General features: G+C 42.5%; 2 protein-coding genes across 2 annotated transcripts; one reads left to right on the top strand and one right to left on the bottom strand.

The window, feature by feature from the left end:
* Positions 1–1,820: 1,820 nt before the first annotated feature.
* Positions 1,821–12,060, bottom strand: LOC110485386 (gastrula zinc finger protein XlCGF17.1-like). The gene is made up of 4 exons (XM_036973015.1): positions 11,960–12,060; positions 10,416–10,602; positions 9,288–9,407; positions 1,821–3,353 (listed from the first exon to the last, which is right to left on the bottom strand). The coding sequence occupies exons 2-4, from the start codon at positions 10,546–10,548 to the stop codon at positions 2,485–2,487; spliced, it is 1,122 nt and encodes a 373-aa protein (XP_036828910.1). The 5' UTR covers positions 10,549–10,602; positions 11,960–12,060; the 3' UTR covers positions 1,821–2,484.
* LOC110485379 (zinc finger protein 883) lies at positions 12,030–15,539 on the top strand. Its single transcript, XM_036973014.1, has 2 exons — positions 12,030–12,174; positions 12,623–15,539. Exon 2 carries the CDS (start codon positions 12,734–12,736, stop codon positions 14,570–14,572), a length of 1,839 nt encoding a protein of 612 aa, XP_036828909.1. The 5' UTR covers positions 12,030–12,174; positions 12,623–12,733; the 3' UTR covers positions 14,573–15,539.
* The last annotated feature ends 3,065 nt before the right edge of the window (positions 15,540–18,604 follow it).

Below are 18,604 nucleotides of genomic sequence, written 5' to 3' on the forward strand. Positions count from 1 at the left end.
GCATCTAGGGTTTATGTTAAAGACGCAATATGCAGAAATGTACAGTGGGGCAAAAAAGTACTTAGTCAGCCACCAATTGTGCAAGTTCTCCCACTTAAAAAGATGAGAGAGGCCTGTAAAATACTTATTTTCCACCATAATTTGCAAATAAATTCATTAAAAATCCTACAATGTTATTTTCTGGATTTCTTTCTCTCATTTTGTCGGACATAATTGAAGTGTACCTATGATGAAAATTACAGGCCTCTCATCTTTTTAAGTGGGAGAACTTGCACAATTGGTGGCTGACTAAATACTTTTTTTGCCCCACTGTATGAGTTGATTTAACTCTGGGCTCAGTTTGTCTGGGCAGTGTTCTAACATCATCCTAAAACTTCCTCTGAGCTGGGAGTTTTAATAGTCTTAACAGGCTTTAACAGGATTCCTAGGACCTTTTCTGAGATGTCTTGTGGACACAGACCCTGATCTCATAATGGTGTGTGTTGCCAAGCCGGTCAATTATGTGCATATCTAACTAATGTTGACAGAATATTTTTTTCCCCCTCTTCATGAAACCTGAAGTACATTTTTTTTTTTTATATTCTAATATGAAAATGTACTAAAGAATATGAATTACGACGAGGGTCACATTTTAATTCAATTGTCTTATTCCTCCAGAAATCCATTAACTTTCTATCTGCATAAATCAATACTTTCTAAACCAAACTTCCATTGTCGCAATTTAACCAGCCAGACAGCCAGGTTCCTCTTGGAAGCGTTTTATTCAGGCATATTGACGTCCATTTCACCAGGATCGTGGGTTAACTTGTCAGTAACATAATGTGGTACAATAATATGATTACTTGACTCAGTAACAAGGTATCCTAACTAATTACACTTTGTATTTGAGTAACAATAACTATAGTTGGCAATGCGTTACTTTCAGAATATACGGCGCATTCACAAAGTATTCAGACCCTTTCCTTTTATACAGATTCTGTTACGTTACAGCCTTATTCTAAAATGGATTTAATGAAATGTTTTCCCTCACCAATCTACACACAGTATACCCCATAATGACAAAGCACAATCTGAAAAAAAGTAATTGAAATACCTTATTCAGACCATTTGCTATGAGACTTGAAATTGAGCACAGGTAAATTCTGTTTCCATTGATCATCCTTGAGATGTTTCTACAACTTGATTGGAGTACACCTGTGGTAAATTCAAATGATTGGACATGATTTGGAAAGGCACACACCTGTCTATATAATGTCCCACAGTTGATAGTGCATGTCAGAGCAAAAACCAAACCATGAGGTTTTAGGAATTGTACATTGAGCTCCGAGACAGGATTGTGTCGAGGCACAGATCTGGGGAAGGGTACCAAAAACATGCCTGCAGCATTGAATGTCCCCAAGAACACAGTGGCCTCCATCATTCTTAAATGAAAGAAGTTTGGAACCACCAAGACTCTTCCTAGAGCTGGCCGCCCCGGGAAAACTGAGGGGGAGAGGGGCCTTGGTCAGGGAGGTGACCAAGAACCCGATGGTCACTCTGACAGAGCTCCAAAGTTCTGTGCAGAACCTTCCAGAAGGACAACTATCTCTGTAGCACTAGACCAGTGCAGTGCCTTTATGTTAGAGTGGCCAGACAGAAGCTACTCCTCAGTTAAAGCTACATGACAGCCCACTTGGAGTTTGCCAAAAGGCACCTAAAGGACTCTCAGACCATGAAAAACAAGGTTATCTGGTCTGATGAAACCAAGCGTCACATCTGGAGGAAACCTGGCACCATTTCTACGGTGAAGCATGGTGGTGGCAGCATCAAGCTGTGGGGATGTTTTTCAACAGCAGGGACTGTGAGACAGGCCTTTTTGCTTTGTCATTATGGGGTATTGTGTAAAGATTGAGGGGGGGGGGGACAATTTAATCAATTTTAGAACAAGGCTGTAACGTAACAAAATGTGGAAAAAGTTGTGCTTAAATTATCTGAAGAGACTTTGCCTACCAGGAGAGGCCGAAACTGTGGTTTACAGGTAACTAACTACAATATAGAAACCTTACTCACCAGAGCTCTCACATTATGAAAACCACCAAAAAAGTTCAGGACAAAGACACATAATATATATATATATATATATATATATATATATATATACACACACACACAACAACCTGCCAAATAAATTCTATACAATGTTTAGATTAAAACAGTGGAACAGGCCAATGGGCAACCTCTGCTCTATATAGGTTTGACTTTTGACCCGGTAGTGCACCAAATAGGGAACAGGGTGTCATTTGGGACACAGTATGGAAAGAGAAGTGTTGAGGGCGGAGCTTCACGGGGGAGCATCCCTTACCCTCGCTCTCTCAGGACTTTCACCATGTCTTTTATTTTTTGTTCTAAATCCGTTTCATTGTAGTTCATGATTTTATGCAAATAAAATATACTTCAGTAAGCTCATGAGTGTGTCCCCGTGTGTGTTTGGATATGTGTGTTCTCCTAAGTGTTGTTTTTGGGTATGTGTGTTTTCTGGTGTCTTCCGAGGTGCCCGGAAAGAATAAACCTCTTGCCGCAGACAGGGCAAGGGAAGGGTCTCTCTCCCGTGTGAATGCGCCGGTGTATCTTTAAATAGTTAGAATGGGCAAAGTTGGCCCCGCAGTCGGCACAGCTGTAAGGCCTTTCCCCCGAGTGAGACCGTTCATGAGCCCTCATGTTCCCCCTCTGCGCGAAACCCTTCCCACACACAGAGCAGCAGTGTGGTTTCTCTCCGGTATGGGTCAAGTGGTGGACTTTCAGGTCCCCAGAGCTGAAGAAGCTTTTCCCACAGTCGGAGCAGAGGTATGGTCTCTCTCCCGTGTGGCTTAGCCAGTGAGTCTTTAGGCCTCCTGACCGAGCAAAGGTCTTCCCACATTCGGTGCAGCAGTACGGTTTCTCACCCGTGTGTGTGCGTTGGTGTCGTTGAAGCTTGGACTGGTTGAAGAAGCCTATCCCGCAGTCGGCGCAGGTGTACGGTCTCTCTTCATTGTGCGTCAACTCGTGGCTCTTCCGGTGCCCTGGCTCAGCGAAGCACTTCCCGCACTTGCAGCAAGAGTACGGTTTCTCTCCGGTGTGTCCTCGCTCGTGCCGAGCAAGCTTTGACGGTTTAGCGAAGATCTTGCCACAGTAAGAACAAGTGTAGTCGGGGGCCAGCTTCTTGATTCTGGTGTGGGTATTCTCATGTCTCTCTAGGTGTGATGGTCTGTCAAATGTCTTCCCACAGTCAGGACATGGATGAAGTTTCTTCGCAGCCTTCTTCTTCTGGTGCTGTGGTTGCCCTGTTGCCACGGTCACTTCTGGAAGATAGTCTGGGTCCAACTTTATCCTGTCTCCTATACAGATTGAATAACACAGACAAATAGATTAATACTTCATTTTTATTGAAGACCGTTCAGCAAGAGGAGACAGACAAGCACCTAGGGAGAACACTGAGAAAGGATTGTCGCGGGTGGGAATTAAACCCTGGTCTCCAATGGGGAGAATTTTGAGAGGGGATTAAACCCTGGTCTCCATTGGGGAGAACAGTGAAAGGGGATTAAACTCTGGTCTCCAGTGGGGAGAACAGTGAAAGGGGATTAAACCCTGGTCTCCAGTGAGTCATACATGTGAGGTCCCGGGAGTTTTGACACTCAATCACGGCTATGCACAGATTATTACTTTATTTTTCCTAGAGGAGGGTAATGTTGTACGGTGTACAGAAACTTCTGTACTATATGAAAAATGGTTCGGTACTAGAATTTTTTGACCTTTCGCAACTTCTGCCATGTGTCTCACGTGTGTACTGATTGAGAGGGTTGAGTCTAGTAATTTGTCTGAATCTTCTCACGGCCTCAGTAGCTAGCTAGGCTACTTGCGCACGCGATGGGGAATGATCTAACACCACGCAAGCCACTTTTGAGAAGCGGAGAGAGAGAGAGAATGCCAATAGCATGGCTTCTTCTAACAAAAACATCAAACCGGTATCTCCACGCCCACAACTTGTTGACAAAACTGACACCGGACTCAAACTATGGGAATACTTTGTTTACAGAGCACATTTTTGCAAATGTATTAAAAATAAAAAACAGATACATGATTTACATAAGTATTCAGACCCTTTGCTATGAGACTCGAAATTGAGCTCAGGTGCATCCTGTTTCCATTGATCAACCTTGAGATGTTTCTACAACTTGATTGGAGTCCACCTGTGGTAAATCCAATTGATCGGACATGATTTGGAAAGGCATACACCGGTCTATATAATGTCCCACAGTCGACAGTGCATGTCAGAGCAAAAACCAAACCATGAGGTCAACGGAATTGTCCGTAGAGCTACGAGACAGGGTTGTGTCGAGGCACAGATCCGGGGAAGGGTACCAAAAAATGTCTGCAGAAATAAAGGTCCCCAAGAACACAGTGGCCTCCATCATTCTTAAATGGAAGAAGTTTTGACCCACCAAGACTCTTCCTAGAGCTGACCGCCCGACCAAACTGAGTAATCGGGGGAGAGGGGCCACTCTGACAGAATTCTATAGTTCCTCTGTGGAGATGGGGGAAACTTCCAGAAGGAAAACTATCTCTGCAGCACTCCACCAATCAGGCCTTTATGGTAGAGTGGCCAGACGGAAGCCACTCCTCAGTAAAAGGCACATGACAGCTCGCTTGGAGTTTGCCAAAAGGCACATAAAGACTCTCAGACCATGAGAAACAAAATTCTCTGTTCTGATGAAACCAAGATTGAACTCTTTGGCCTGAATGCCAAGCATCACGTCTGGAGGAAACCTGGCACCATCCCTACGGTGAAGCATGGTGGTGACAGCATCATGCTATGGGGATGTTTTTCAGTGGCAGAGACTGGGAACTAGTTAGGATAGATGTAAAGATGAACGGTGCTAAGTACAGAGAGATCCTTCAATTCTTTGGGATAGGGGGCAGCATTTTCACTTTTGGATGAATAGCTTGCCCAGAGTAAACTGCCTCCTACTCAGTCCCAGATGCTAATATATGCATATTATTATTCGTATTTGATAGAAAACACTGAAGTTTCTAAAACTGTTTGAATGATGTCTGTGAGTATAACAGAACTCATATGGCAGGCAAAAACCAGAGAAAAGAATCTAAACAGGAAGTGGGAAATCTGAGGTTTGTAGTTTTTGATCTCAGCCCCTATCAAATACACAGTGGGATATGGGTTATTTTGCACTTCCTAAGGTTTCCACTAGATGTCAACCCTCTTTAGAACGTTGTTTCAGGCTTCTACAGTGAAGGGGGGCCAGATGAGAGTTGTTTGACTAAGGGGTCTGGCAGCAGCCTCGTTCTCAGTCACATGAGAGGTATCTCTCATTCCATTGCTTTTCTACAGACAATGGAATTCTCTGGTTGGAACATTATTGAACATTTATGATAAAAACACCCTAAAGATTGATTATATACTTAGTTTGACAAGTTTCTTCGACCTGTAATATAACTTTTTGAACTTTTTGTCCGACTGGACCTGAACGGGCGTTTGGATTTGTTTACCAAACGCTCTAACAAAAGAAGCTATTTGGACATAAATGGACATTATCGAACAAAATAAACATTTATTGTGGAACTGTGATTCCTGGGAGTGCATTCTGATGAAGATCATCAAAGGTACGTGAATATTTATAATGCTATTTTTGACTAATGTTGACTGCGCAACATGGCGGATTTATAATGATTTATAACAGTTTTATAATGAGTATTTCTGTGAATTAATGTGGCTCTCTGCACAATCACCGCATGTTTTAGAACTACTGAACGTAACGCGCCAATGTAAAATTAGATTGTTTGATATAAATATGCACTTTATCGAACAAAACATACACAATAACGTAACATGAGTGTTATCTGATGAAGATCATCAAAGGTTAGTGATTAATTTTATCTGCTAATTGTGCTTTTTGTGACTCCTCTCTTTGGCTGGAAAAATGGCTGGGTTTTTCTGTGGCTTGGTGGTGACATAACAATCATTTGTGGAGCTTTCGCTGTAAAGCATTTTTGAAATCAGACACTGTGGCTGGATTAATGAGAATTCTATCTTTAAAATGGTGTAAAATACTTGTATGTTTGAGAAATTAGATTTATGAGATTTCTGTTGATTTGTATTTGTCGCCCTGCAATTTCATTGGCTGTTGGCGAGGGGTTCCCCAGTCCTAGACAGGTTAATGAAAACCTGCTCCAGAGTGCTCAGGACCTCAAACTGGGGCAAAGTTTCACCTTCCAACAGGACAACGACCCTAAGCACACAGCCAAGACAACAGAGGAGTGGCTTCGGGACAAGTCTCTAAATGTCCTTGAATTGCCCAGAGTCCGGACTTGAAAACCGATCGAACAACTCTGGAGAAACCCGAAAATAGCTGTGCAGCAATGCTCCCCATCCAACCTGAGGGCTTGAGAAGATCTGCAGAGAAGAATGGGAGAAATTGCCCAAATACAGGTGTGCTAAGTTTGTAGCGTCATACCCAAGAACACTTAAGGCTGTAAATCGCTGCAAAAGGTGCTTCAACAAAGTACTGGGTAAAGGGTTTGAATAATTATGTAAATGTCATATTATTTTAATTTCTAAAACATTTAAATGTTTTTGCTTTGTCATTATGAGGTATTGTGTGTTGATTGATGAGGGGAAAAACAGTTTAATACGTTTTAGAATAAGGCTGTAACGTAACAAAATTTTGAAAAAGTCAAGGGGTCTGAATACTTTCTGAAAGCATTGTATGTGCTTTTGTCAGTATTATATTGTTAAGGCTAGTATATTATATCACCCTCCAATGCACTCATAACTTAGCTATGACAGCTATATATTTTGACTAGCTACGTAGCTAGCTCGTCTGGGCCTGCTAGTCGTGTTGCTAGCCAGCCAGCAGCCCTTGGCATTGCACCATGGGAGGTGAAATTCATTCTGGGAATCGTAGTATGCTGTGTGGACCATAGAATCCATTCTATTTCTACGGTGTGTGGACTAGGGCAAGACAAGAGCGTCAAAGGGTTTTTATATATTGTTTTGGAACTAAACTATTACATTTTACATACAATTATTTAGCTTATTAATGTAATTTGAACCAATATTATGACCATAGATTAGCAAAATAACCCTGATATGTATGAAATTACATTTTAAAACAGTTTAGATTTAATTGTACAATTATTTAGTATGCTCCGAGTCTCATATGATTTTGCAAAAGGAAAATTAAAGATTATTCTGTTATTAAATATGGTGCTTTGTTTTTTTTTAAATAAATTAAATTTCAAATAACAGTTAAACATATTGTTAAAAAAAAAAAATTCTGTGGTTTCGGTATCGTTTCGTATCGAGTATCATTTCCATATTGAGTATCGTGATACAAAATTCTGGCATTGTGACATCACTAGAGGGGGGTATTACGTTCCAGCTACAGACAAACACACAGACAGTAAAGAAGACTTTGTTCTAAATTCACATGCCTGGCTAAAAAATAAACAAGACAAACTAAAACTGTTTATGTCAAAGTGCCATGGTTAACAATGAGAGAGAGCAAATCTCTCTATAAAAAAAAAGTGTAACAATCCCACACTAGGACAGAGGGCAGGCATGTCTGTCTTGTTTTACTGTGTGATTTTAGAATTGATTTAGAATACCAGTTGTTTCCGCCAAAATTAGCACCTAGATCTATCTAGACGCACTGCTCTGCTCTGCACAGGAGTTTCTCTCTTTTTCTGAAGAGCAAATCTCTCGTTCTGTGTCTTCACCAGTTTTTCTGCAGATTAATTCGCTCAAGTAACTAAGCTTGATCATTTGCAAGCTAGTTTTAGTTAAATGGCCGGGTATCCAGTTAGGATTCCAGCCCGAAACCAAACCCATCAAACTGCCTGATAATCACAGACCAGCGTCCGCATTCACAAAGCGTCTCAGTGTACCAGCGCTGATCTAGGATAATTTTTGCCTTTTAGATCATAATGAATAAGATTATGTGGACCGGAGGCACCTGGTCCTAGATCAACACTCTTAACCTACCACCAGTTTTTTATTATTTATTGCAGACAGCACCTTGCCGTTTGTATTTCAACGAACATTGTATGGAAAATATAAGGGAAAATACAACTGACAAATCAAAAAAAAAAAAGTGGAGGCTGCTGAGAGGAGGACGGCTCATAATAATGGCTGGAACGGAGCCAATGGAACGGCATCAAACACATGGAAACCATGCGTTTGATGTATTTGATACCATCCCACTAATTCTGCTCCAGCAATTACCACGAGTCCATCCTCCCCACTTAAGGTGGCACCAACCTCCTGTGCTGTCATCGTATCTTTGTCGTCCCTGACGATGGCCATGCTGCCGAAACACGCCGAGGTTTTAAATCTTTGTTCTATTGAACATGCCATAACAATAAAAGCATTTTAATGATATGAAGAGTGTCTTGGACCTTGTTTCTCTGATGACCTATTAACCGCTCTACCAAAGAGCACCTATCTAACCGCTCTACCAAAGAGCACCTTTCTAACCGCTCTACCAAAGAGCACCTATCTAACCACTCTACCAAATAGCACCTATCTAACCACTCTACCAAAGAGCACCTATCTAACCACTCTACCAAAGAGCACCTATCTAACCGCTCTACCAAAGAGCACCTATCTAACCGCTCTACCAAAGAGGACCTATCTAACCGCTCTACCAAAGAGGACCTATCTAACCGCTCTGCCAAAGAGCACCTATCTAACCGCTCTACCAAAGAGGACCTATCTAACCGCTCTACCAAAGAGGACCTATCTAACCGCTCTGCCAAAGAGCACCTATCTAACCGCTCTACCAAAGAGCACCTATCTACAAACACCTACTATTGTGTATCCTAGCAACCCTTCCTTCCTTTGTCACAAATCACACTGTATCAGACAGATCATGATGTTGTTGTGATACCAACATTATTATGACACTAACTTTCTCCCGACACCTCACAGGCCCACCTACAACGGGTAGATTCAGTGACATGACACAATCTGAACGTTGCAGATAGAAATGGCATGAAAGGAGCTGACATGATTCCCTATTCCCCCTCAAGGTCAACTCTGGACCTCGAAGCCAGTTCCACTGCTTGTTTTCATTTTCCCCCTCTAACCAGGGCTGCTGAACTATCCGGTAGAACAGAAGACCAGCAGGCTCCGGACCTCGTAGGGTAAGAGTTGAATAGCCCTGCTTATTCAATCTGACAGGCAATCATTTCTGTTTGACACCATAGATTTCTACCTGATTCGAACTTACATCCTCTGAACAGGCCTCTGGACTTACCCGGGTAAACCATTTCATCTTCCTCTGCTTCTGCTTCATCATCTTCCTCCTCCTCCTCCTCTTCTTTGATAATCATATTAAATCTGGGTCTTTCTGCCACGGCGAGACCTGAGAGGTGGTCTGAAATAACCAAACCAATATAATTAATTGCCAGCTAATACTGTAATGCTGTACATGCACCGTTGGGGCCCTGTGTTCCTCTAAGAACTGAAGGGAATAAGTAAGGGAGAATCTCAGTTTAATTTGCTTGATTCCTTGTCCTCTCTCCTTGCTTCTTTCTCAAAACCCATTGGATGAGGTCAGAGGTCCCTCCCCTCTGACCTTTACATCCGATCATTTTTCAGAAGGAGAGAGGATGCGAGGAATCAAGGAAATGCAATTGAGGTTCTCCCTAAGTCAACATAATGCTCCGGTTAGGCCTACCTCTAGTTGGGATTCTCCCTAAGGCAACATAATGCTCTGGTTAGGCCTACCTCTAGTTGGGATTCTCAGTAAGGCAACATAATGCTCTGGTTAGGCCTACCTCTAGTTGGGATTCTCCCTAAGGCAACATAATGCTCTGGTTAGGCCTACCTCTAGTTGGGATTCTCAGTAAGGCAACATAATGCTCTGGTTAGGCCTGCATCTAGTTGGGATTCTCCCTAAGTCAACATAATGCTCTGATATTTGTTTTATTTATTTAACTAGGCAAGTCAGTTAAGAACAAATTCTTATGTACAATGACGGCCTACACCGGCCAAACCCAGACAAAGCTGGGTCAATTGTGCGCCGCCCTATGGGACTCCCAATCACGGCCAATTGTGATACAGCCTGGATTCGAACCAGGGTGTCTGTAGTGACACCTCTAGCATTGAGATGCAGTGCCTTAGATCGCGTGGTTAGGTTTACCTCTAGTTGCCTCTACTGTTGTCTTTGATCAGTCCCGGATCCAACTCTTTTTTTTCATAGTATTCCATTCATAATCATTTTGTTCACTGCTTTATATTTTTTACACTACTAACCTCTATCTCCCATAGGTGCAGATCTAGGATTAGCCTAATCTCCCCCAAGCCTCTCTCATTGGTGGGAGAAATACAAAACTGACCAAAGATCAGCGTCTAGGGCCAACTTCACGCAACATGGACTCACCTGGGTCAGCCATGTCACTATGTCCCTCCTTTTCCTCTTCCTTCACAGTCACATTGGGTTCAGGTTCTGGGGCAGTGGGACTAGGAAGGTAGTCTGATTCCGACTCAGACCCGGCGTTCTCGCCAAAATCCATTTCTGAATCCTTTTGGGCTTGTAATTGTTTATTCTAGTGTAGATCCATGGTTATCTGTGGGTTCAATGACACATACACACAATGATATGAGGTTATTTAACACAGGGTTCCCCAAACTGGGTCATGGTGCCCCCCGTGGGGGCACATTTTGATTTTTGCCCTGGCACAACACGACACAGCTGATTCAAGTATGTGCTAGGGCAGAACCAAAATCTGCACCGACCCTGGAAACCCTGGTTTAACAGGCATGCGCTCTTGACCACAGCCTCATGGCCGGTTAACACAGGTGTGCCTTATTGTTAATTAAGGGCGTGGCATCAGGTATAAATGTTTGGCCATCAGTTCAGTCAGGGGCTCCCCTTGATGGTATTCATTTAAATCAGTTGTTTTAGAGCAATGCTCTTATTCCACCTAGAACCGGTCTTCTGTGGACACGCCCTGGACACTGTCAAGGCTGCTAATAAGGACTACTTTCATTGACTGTTTTTTCTTTTTCTTTTTAAACTAAAGCTCTATCACTGACTATACACACACTCACCACATAAGCTGCTGCTACAGCTCAGTATTATGTATCTGGATGCCTAGTCACTTTACATGGTATCCCTGCACATCAACTTGGTACTGGTACTCCCTGTATATAGCCATGTTAATGTTATTCACTCTATTCATTCCTTGTGTCACTACTTCTATTTTTATAGGACCCTGTAAGTAAGCATTTCACTGTTAGAGGAAGGTGATAAATCACATTAGGATGTGTTGTTCGTTGATTTAAAACAAATGTACATTGTCAGCAACTGTCACTAACCTTGGTCTTATAGGCATACTACAAAAATCTATTTTTTATTTTACCAGGTAAGTTGACTGAGAACACATTCTCATTTACAGCAACGACCTGGGGAATAGTTACAGGGGAGAGGAGATGTTTATTTATTTATTTAGGAGATTATTGTGCATTTGAGAATTAACAAAAAACGAAGATAAATTGTTGCAGCATATCTTGGAATCCTCATGCTCTACCCCTGATGAGAACTTGTTGTGCAATTGCTTAGTGCTAGTTATTTACCGGATGACCTCACCTCTTTAAACAGGGGGCGTAGATCGGCTCACTTCAAAGATTAATTGTGTTACAAATGCAGGTTTTTGACCGTTACACTCTAGTTTACATGTGATTGTATTATCATAGGCACACGGAGAGAAGAGACGCTAAACAAGATGGATAGTGGTGATGCTACACAATATTAGCTAACTGAGCTAGCTCTCGCCGAAACTGACCCGTCCTTTTCGTAGCATTAGCCACCTAGCGTTCTGGTATATAGTGCTAGCTTGGGTGAGCACCTTTTCAATATAGCTGCGTACATTTAATTGCCCGTTAAAACAAAAATTGTTAACTAGCCAGCGAGCTGTTACTCACCTCGACTTCCCTAGCGGATGTTATGACTGGAGATCTACGTCGACATTCGATTGCTCTGGCCTGAGAGCGCAGACAAACAGGAAGTTGTTGCCTTATCGTTGATTCCCCACGACTGCAACTGTATTTTTCTCTAAATATACAATGTAAAACGAAAAAACTTGAGCAACAAGACAACTTTATCTGGACGCACAGAAGAACCACAAATCGAAAATAAGGTGATAATATTTTAATGCCACACAATATAGTCGTAGAGATAATTGCTAGCTATCCAGCTAACGTTAGCCAGCTAGCTATAACTACCTACAATGGGTCCGGTTAACTATAGCTACCAACGTTTATAACCGATATCTAGCTCGAACCCTACACTGAATCCCGAATTAACACACAGCTCCTTATGCACTTAGCTATGTAGCTATAACTGAGAGGATTGGATAGGAGTCTGTTTGCAATACAGCAATAATTCCACCAGCCTGGCCTTTCGAAGGGCGAGATGGAGTACAGTAGTTGAGCTACTAGGCTATATTGCTTAGCTACAGCCGAACACCTATAAGATCAGCACACTTCTTAAGGGGTATCTTGTCTAACAATCACCTGCAGTTGAGCCCTTGACAAAGTATTTATTTAATGGCAATTAAAGTAGTATCAAATTATTTTATTCTTCAGGAACAGAGGAGAACGAGTGAAAGACCTTGGAGTAGCTTACTAGAGAGCACCGAACGAATTTCAGGTGTTCAACAACTTCATCATTTCTGATACCTCGTGAGCAGGACAATAATGAATCGTGAAAGAGAAACGTTGATGGATGAAATTGAAGAGAGTTTATGGACTTTAACAGAGGACAATTTACGCTCCCTTTGTGAATGCAGTGGAATAGGTGGCAAGGATGGATCCGAAATGAAAGGAAAGAATCAACGAGCACTGCGGCGTAAAATCATGGAGGAAACATGGGAAAATGAGGATTTAATGAAATCTGAGGATCGGGGAATGTCATGGTTACTCCAACTGAAAGAGGACATCAAAAGGATACAGGATGCTGGGGGTGTGGCCTCCAGACAATCAGCGTCAGCGCATGTGGACGACGGAGCACAAGGAAGCTGCGACGCAGAACGTAAAGAGGATGGAGGGAATCATTATAGTTACCAGAACAACCCTCACCTGTCCCCCTTCCAAGAATCCCCGGGTAGTGCTTCACTTGGACTCGAAAGCAGGAAAACACCGGGGCTGAGTGGAACGGTGAAAGGAGGAGAAGAGGAGGAGGAGGAAGAAGAAGATTTGATTGAGGCAGCAGAGAAGAGTGTTAAAAAACGCCAGCCGAAACGCACAGTGAAAAAACCCCACTGCTGCTCAGACTGTGGCAAAAGCTTCAGTCACAAAAGTCATTTGACTGTCCATCAGCACACACACACCGGAGAGAAGCCTTACCACTGTACGCAGTGCGAGAACAGTTTCTACTGCTCATCTTATCTGATATCACACATGCGAACGCACACCGGTGAAAAGCCCTACCGCTGCTCCGACTGTGGGAAGAGGTTTGGCCAATCGAACGCCCTGAAGCTACACCGCATGCGAAGGCACACCGGCGAGCTGCCATTCTCTTGTTTGGATTGTCCGAAACGTTTCGTCACGTCGGCACACTTGAAATCCCACCAGAGAGTCCACACGGGAGAGAAGCCCTACCACTGCTCGGACTGCGGGAAGAATTTCTCCCACTCGAGCGCCCTGAGACTCCACCAGAAAACCCACAGCGGAGAGAAACCTTTCATCTGCGAATGTGGAAAGAGCTTCATTAACTGGGCCCACTTAAACTCCCATCAAAGATCCCACACCGGTGAGAAGCCTTACTGTTGCGAGCAGTGTGGCAAGTGCTTCTCTGAGTCCGGCACCCTGTCAAATCATCAGAGAACTCATACTGGGGAGAAGCCTTACAGCTGTGATCAGTGTGGGGAGAGGTTCGCTCAGTCTGGATCTCTGACAATCCACCAGAGGACACACACAGGAGAGAAGCCCTACGCCTGTGATCAGTGTGAGAAGAGGTTCATTACCTCTAGCCACCTGAGACGCCACCAGAGGACTCACACTGGAGAGAAGCCTCACCTCTGTGATGAATGTGGCAAGAGCTTCACGCGGGCCGGAGCCCTGGCGAGCCACCGCAAAACACACACCGGAGAGAAACCCTACAGCTGTGATCTGTGCGGGAAGAGTTTTGTTCAGTCTGGGCAACTGACGAGCCACCAGCGCACACACACAGGAGCCAAGCCGTATGGCTGCGATCAGTGTAGTGAAAGATTCACTCAATCAGCCACCCTGGCCAATCATCAACGAACACACACGGGAGAGAAGCCCTACGGTTGTAATCTATGCGAGAAGAGCTTCGCTCAGTCGGGGCACCTAAAAAGTCACCAGAAAGCCCACGCCAGAGGAGGAATGTGTCCTCTTCCAACCCTCTCCTCTCCGACATCTGTTCCGGTACCTTCTGTAAGTTCTAAATGGTCCAAAACTCAGCTGCCGGACTCCTCAGCCACACCAAGTTCTGAAACCACATCACCAGTGTTCTATGTGAACACTGGCTACCCGCTACACACCGCACCTTCTGCTACTAAACCCCCTTATTGACCTGTTTTCTGCACCAGTGGTTGTCAAACCTCTCCTCAGGGACGTTTCGTGGATTTTGATCTATTCCAGAACTAATACACTTGATTCAACTAGTCAACTAATCCTAAAAGCCCTTGACTAGGTGAACCAGGTGATCTAGTTCAGGAATACAACAAAGTTGTGAAACGTCTGGGGGATGTCCAAGGAGAGGTTTGAGAAACACTGCTCAACACCGTGGACACTATGGGGTGGTTTCCCGGACACAGATTATCATTAAAAAAATAATTGATTAGAGATTCTCCATTGAGCTTGTTTTTTAGTTTAGGGCTAGTGTAGTGGGGTTATATTTATCATATATGCATGTATACCTTACATGCTACTCGTAATAAGACAGCAAAAAAAGCCCATTAAATTAATTCTCTGACTCCATAAGATTAATGGCAATATGCAAGAGACTATAGTTAGTGTTACAAGACATCCTTCTAGGCATGGTCAGAGAGAGAATGGGGGAGACGAAGAAACCATGGCTCATGGGAGAGAGAAAGAAATTGAGAGTATCTCACCACAGCAGTTCAGGAACCAAAAAAGAGAGAGGCAATGAATGTAAGACCTTTTATAATGTCAGACTTGTTTGAATTCAAAATCTGAGTTGTTGACCAATAGCATTACTGTAAAGCTAACCTCCAATCAGATATCATACCTACAGACCTGTAAAGACAACAGAAGCTCTGCTTGTCAGAGGTCTGACAATGGGGTTGGAGAATAACACCGAGAAGACGACACAGAGGACATTCTGGCTTACAGTTGATAAGAAGGATCTCTTCTGGGGCTGGCCTGCTCTGAACTAGTATTAAGCGTTGTCTTGGAAACCGGCTCTATGGGTTAAACAACATCATACTGACCTGTTTCAATGTCATAGAACATGTCATAGTGAACTGTGTGTGTGGAGTGGGGGATGTTTGGGTGAGTGAGTGGGGTGGGGGGGGGGGGGGGGGGGGGTGTTGAGAGTTGTATCTTTCATGTACTCCCATTATCAATTCAATTGTTATAATGTAGAATGTTTTAACAATAGTAGGTATGTATTCAATTGATCAATAAATTCAACCCATTATCTTCTCAACCAAGTCAGCTTATCTCCTTAATTGTTTAGTACGCTTAAAAATAATATATACAGTGCCTTGCGAAAGTATTCGGCCCCCTTGAACTTTGCGACCTTTTGCCACATTTCAGGCTTCAAACATAAAGGTATAAAACTGTATTTTTTTGTGAAGAATCAACAATAAGTGGGACACAATCATGAAGTGGAACGACATTTATTGGATATTTCAAACTTTTTTAACAAATCAAAAACTGAAAAATTGGGCGTGCAAAATTATTCAGCCCCTTTACTTTCAGTGCAGCAAACTCTCTCCAGAAGTTCAGTGAGGATCTCTGAATGATCCAATGTTGACCTAAATGACTAATGATAAATACAATCCACCTGTGTGTAATCAAGTCTCTGTATAAATGAACCTGCACTGTGATAGTCTCAAAGGTCCGTTAAAAGCTTAGAGAGCATCATGAAGAACAAGGAACACACCAGGCAGGTCTGAGATACTGTTGTGAAGAAGTTTAAAGCCGGATTTGGATTCAAAAATATTTCCCAAGCTTTAAACATCCCAAGGAGCACTGTGCAAGCGATAATATTGAAATGGAAGGAGTATCAGACCACTGCAAATCTACCAAGACCTGGCCGTCCCTCTAAACTTTCAGCTCATACAAGGAGAAGACTGATTAGAGATGCAGCCAAGAGGCCCATGATCACTCTGGATGAACTGCAGAGATCTACAGCTGAGGTGGGAGACTCTGTCCATAGGACAACAATCAGTCGTATATTGCACAAATCTGGCCTTTATGGAAGAGTGGCAAGAAGAAAGCCATTTCTTAAAGATATCCATAAAAAGTGTTGTTTAAAGTTTGCCACAAGCCACCTGGGAGACACACCAAACATGTGGAAGAAGTTGCTCTGGTCAGATGAAACCAAAATTGACCTTTTTGGCAACAATGCAAAACGTTATGTTTGGCGTAAAAGCAACACAGCTGAACACACCATCCCCACTGTCAAACATGGTGGTGGCAGCATCATGGTTTGGGCCTGCTTTTCTTCAGCAGGGACAGGGAAGATGGTTAAAATTGATGGGAAGATGGATGGAGCCAAATACAGGACCATTCTGGAAGAAAACCTGATGGAGTCTGCAAAAGACCTGAGACTGGGACGGGATTTGTCTTCCAACAAGACAATGATCCAAAACATAAAGCAAAATCTACAATGGAATGGTTCAAAAATAAACATATCCAGGTGTTAGAATGGCCAAGTCAAAGTCCAGACCTGAATCCAATCGAGAATCTGCGGAAAGAACTGAAAACTGCTGTTCACAAATGCTCTCCATCCAACCTCACTGAGCTCGAGCTGTTTTGCAAGGAGGAATGGGAAAAAAATTCAGTCTCTCGATGTGCAAAACTGATAGAGACATACCCCAAGCGACTTACAGCTGTAATCGCAGCAAAAGGTGGCGCTACAAAGTATTAACTTAAGGGGGCTGAATAATTTTGCACGCCCAATTTTTCAGTTTTTGATTTGTTAAAAAAGTTTGAAATATCCAATAAATGTCGTTCCACTTCATGATTGTGTCCCACTTGTTGTTGATTCTTCACAAAAAAATACAGTTTTATATCTTTATGTTTGAAGCCTTAAATGTGGCAAAAGGTCGCAAAGTTCAAGGGGGCCGAATACTTTCGCAAGGCACTGTATATATATAATATGTTTTAATATAAGTGCATTGAGTGTGGGAAATGTGCTCTACAAAATATAATTATTGTTATTAAAGAATTATGAAACGACTCGTGAAACTGGAATAAATGATACATCTCATAATAATATACAAGGTCAAGCACTTTTCATGCTTTGTCTTCACCCGAAAAAACATCAGGACTCTGAGAGGTTCCTGTTCAAAGTGGGTGTCAGGTAAAAGTAGACGATGGCAGATAACAGGATTCTTAGTGAAAGGGCTGTTGTTGTTGAACGTGTTCTTGATTTATAGATCCGGTAAAATCTTATCCAGGATCTTTCCGAAGTAAGATTAGCCTACGCTTATTTGTCACTACTTAAATCAAGTTTTTATATCTAAATCAACATTTGATTGGTCTGCTATTTGAGCTCATCGGACTTGAGATCCTGGAATTATTTCCCAGCAACCCCCTAATCTTTATCTAAAGGCTGCGACTAGCAAAGTAAATGTAGTCCACTTACTTATTTGTCATGTGAATAAACTCCGAGGAAACAATATCTTCCACAATGGATCAGGTGAGTTTGTATGCTTTTCAACAGCATAGGCATGCTGTTCTGTATAAAATGTTTCAAATATGTTTTATTGTAGAGCAGAGGAAAAATGCATACAAATGTACCTTTTGTTGTGAGCAATTATTTTGACATAAATGACATGAACATACACAACATCAGTATAATACAGCTGAATATCAAAGTTAACACATTTAAACAAAATGCGTACATCAAAAACGGTATGAAGAGAAAAGGAAAAAACCGAGACTCAAGACAACGTGACTGAACAGAAACCTCCTGCACCTTGTTCTGGGGACAATAAAAGGCCACTCTACAATGTGCCGTTTTCACACGCTACACAATGCCACAGATGTCTCATGTTGAGGGAATGTGCAATTGGCAGAGCGCTTGTCAGATAATTTAATGTTCATTTCTCAACCATAAACCATGGTAGAGAGGTAATTTTACAGAAGACGTTTTATATTTTTGTTCAGTGTTCAATAACATTCTCAGTAACGGTTACATAAATATTTTTTTCTTCTTATAACTGTGATGGTGTTTACCTACATTAGTTGAATGCACTGACTGTCACTCAGGATAAGAGCTCCTGCTGAATGACCAAACTGTAAAAGTAAAAACAAACATGTTCAAAGCGTGCTGGATATTATTCTAAGGAAATTAACATTAAATTACCAGACCAAGGGCCTCCCCGGTGGCGCAGGGATCCGGTAGGG

This window comes from Oncorhynchus mykiss, unplaced genomic scaffold, assembly GCF_013265735.2.
Source record: "Oncorhynchus mykiss isolate Arlee unplaced genomic scaffold, USDA_OmykA_1.1 un_scaffold_216, whole genome shotgun sequence".
In the NCBI taxonomy this organism is placed as follows: domain Eukaryota; kingdom Metazoa; phylum Chordata; class Actinopteri; order Salmoniformes; family Salmonidae; genus Oncorhynchus; species Oncorhynchus mykiss.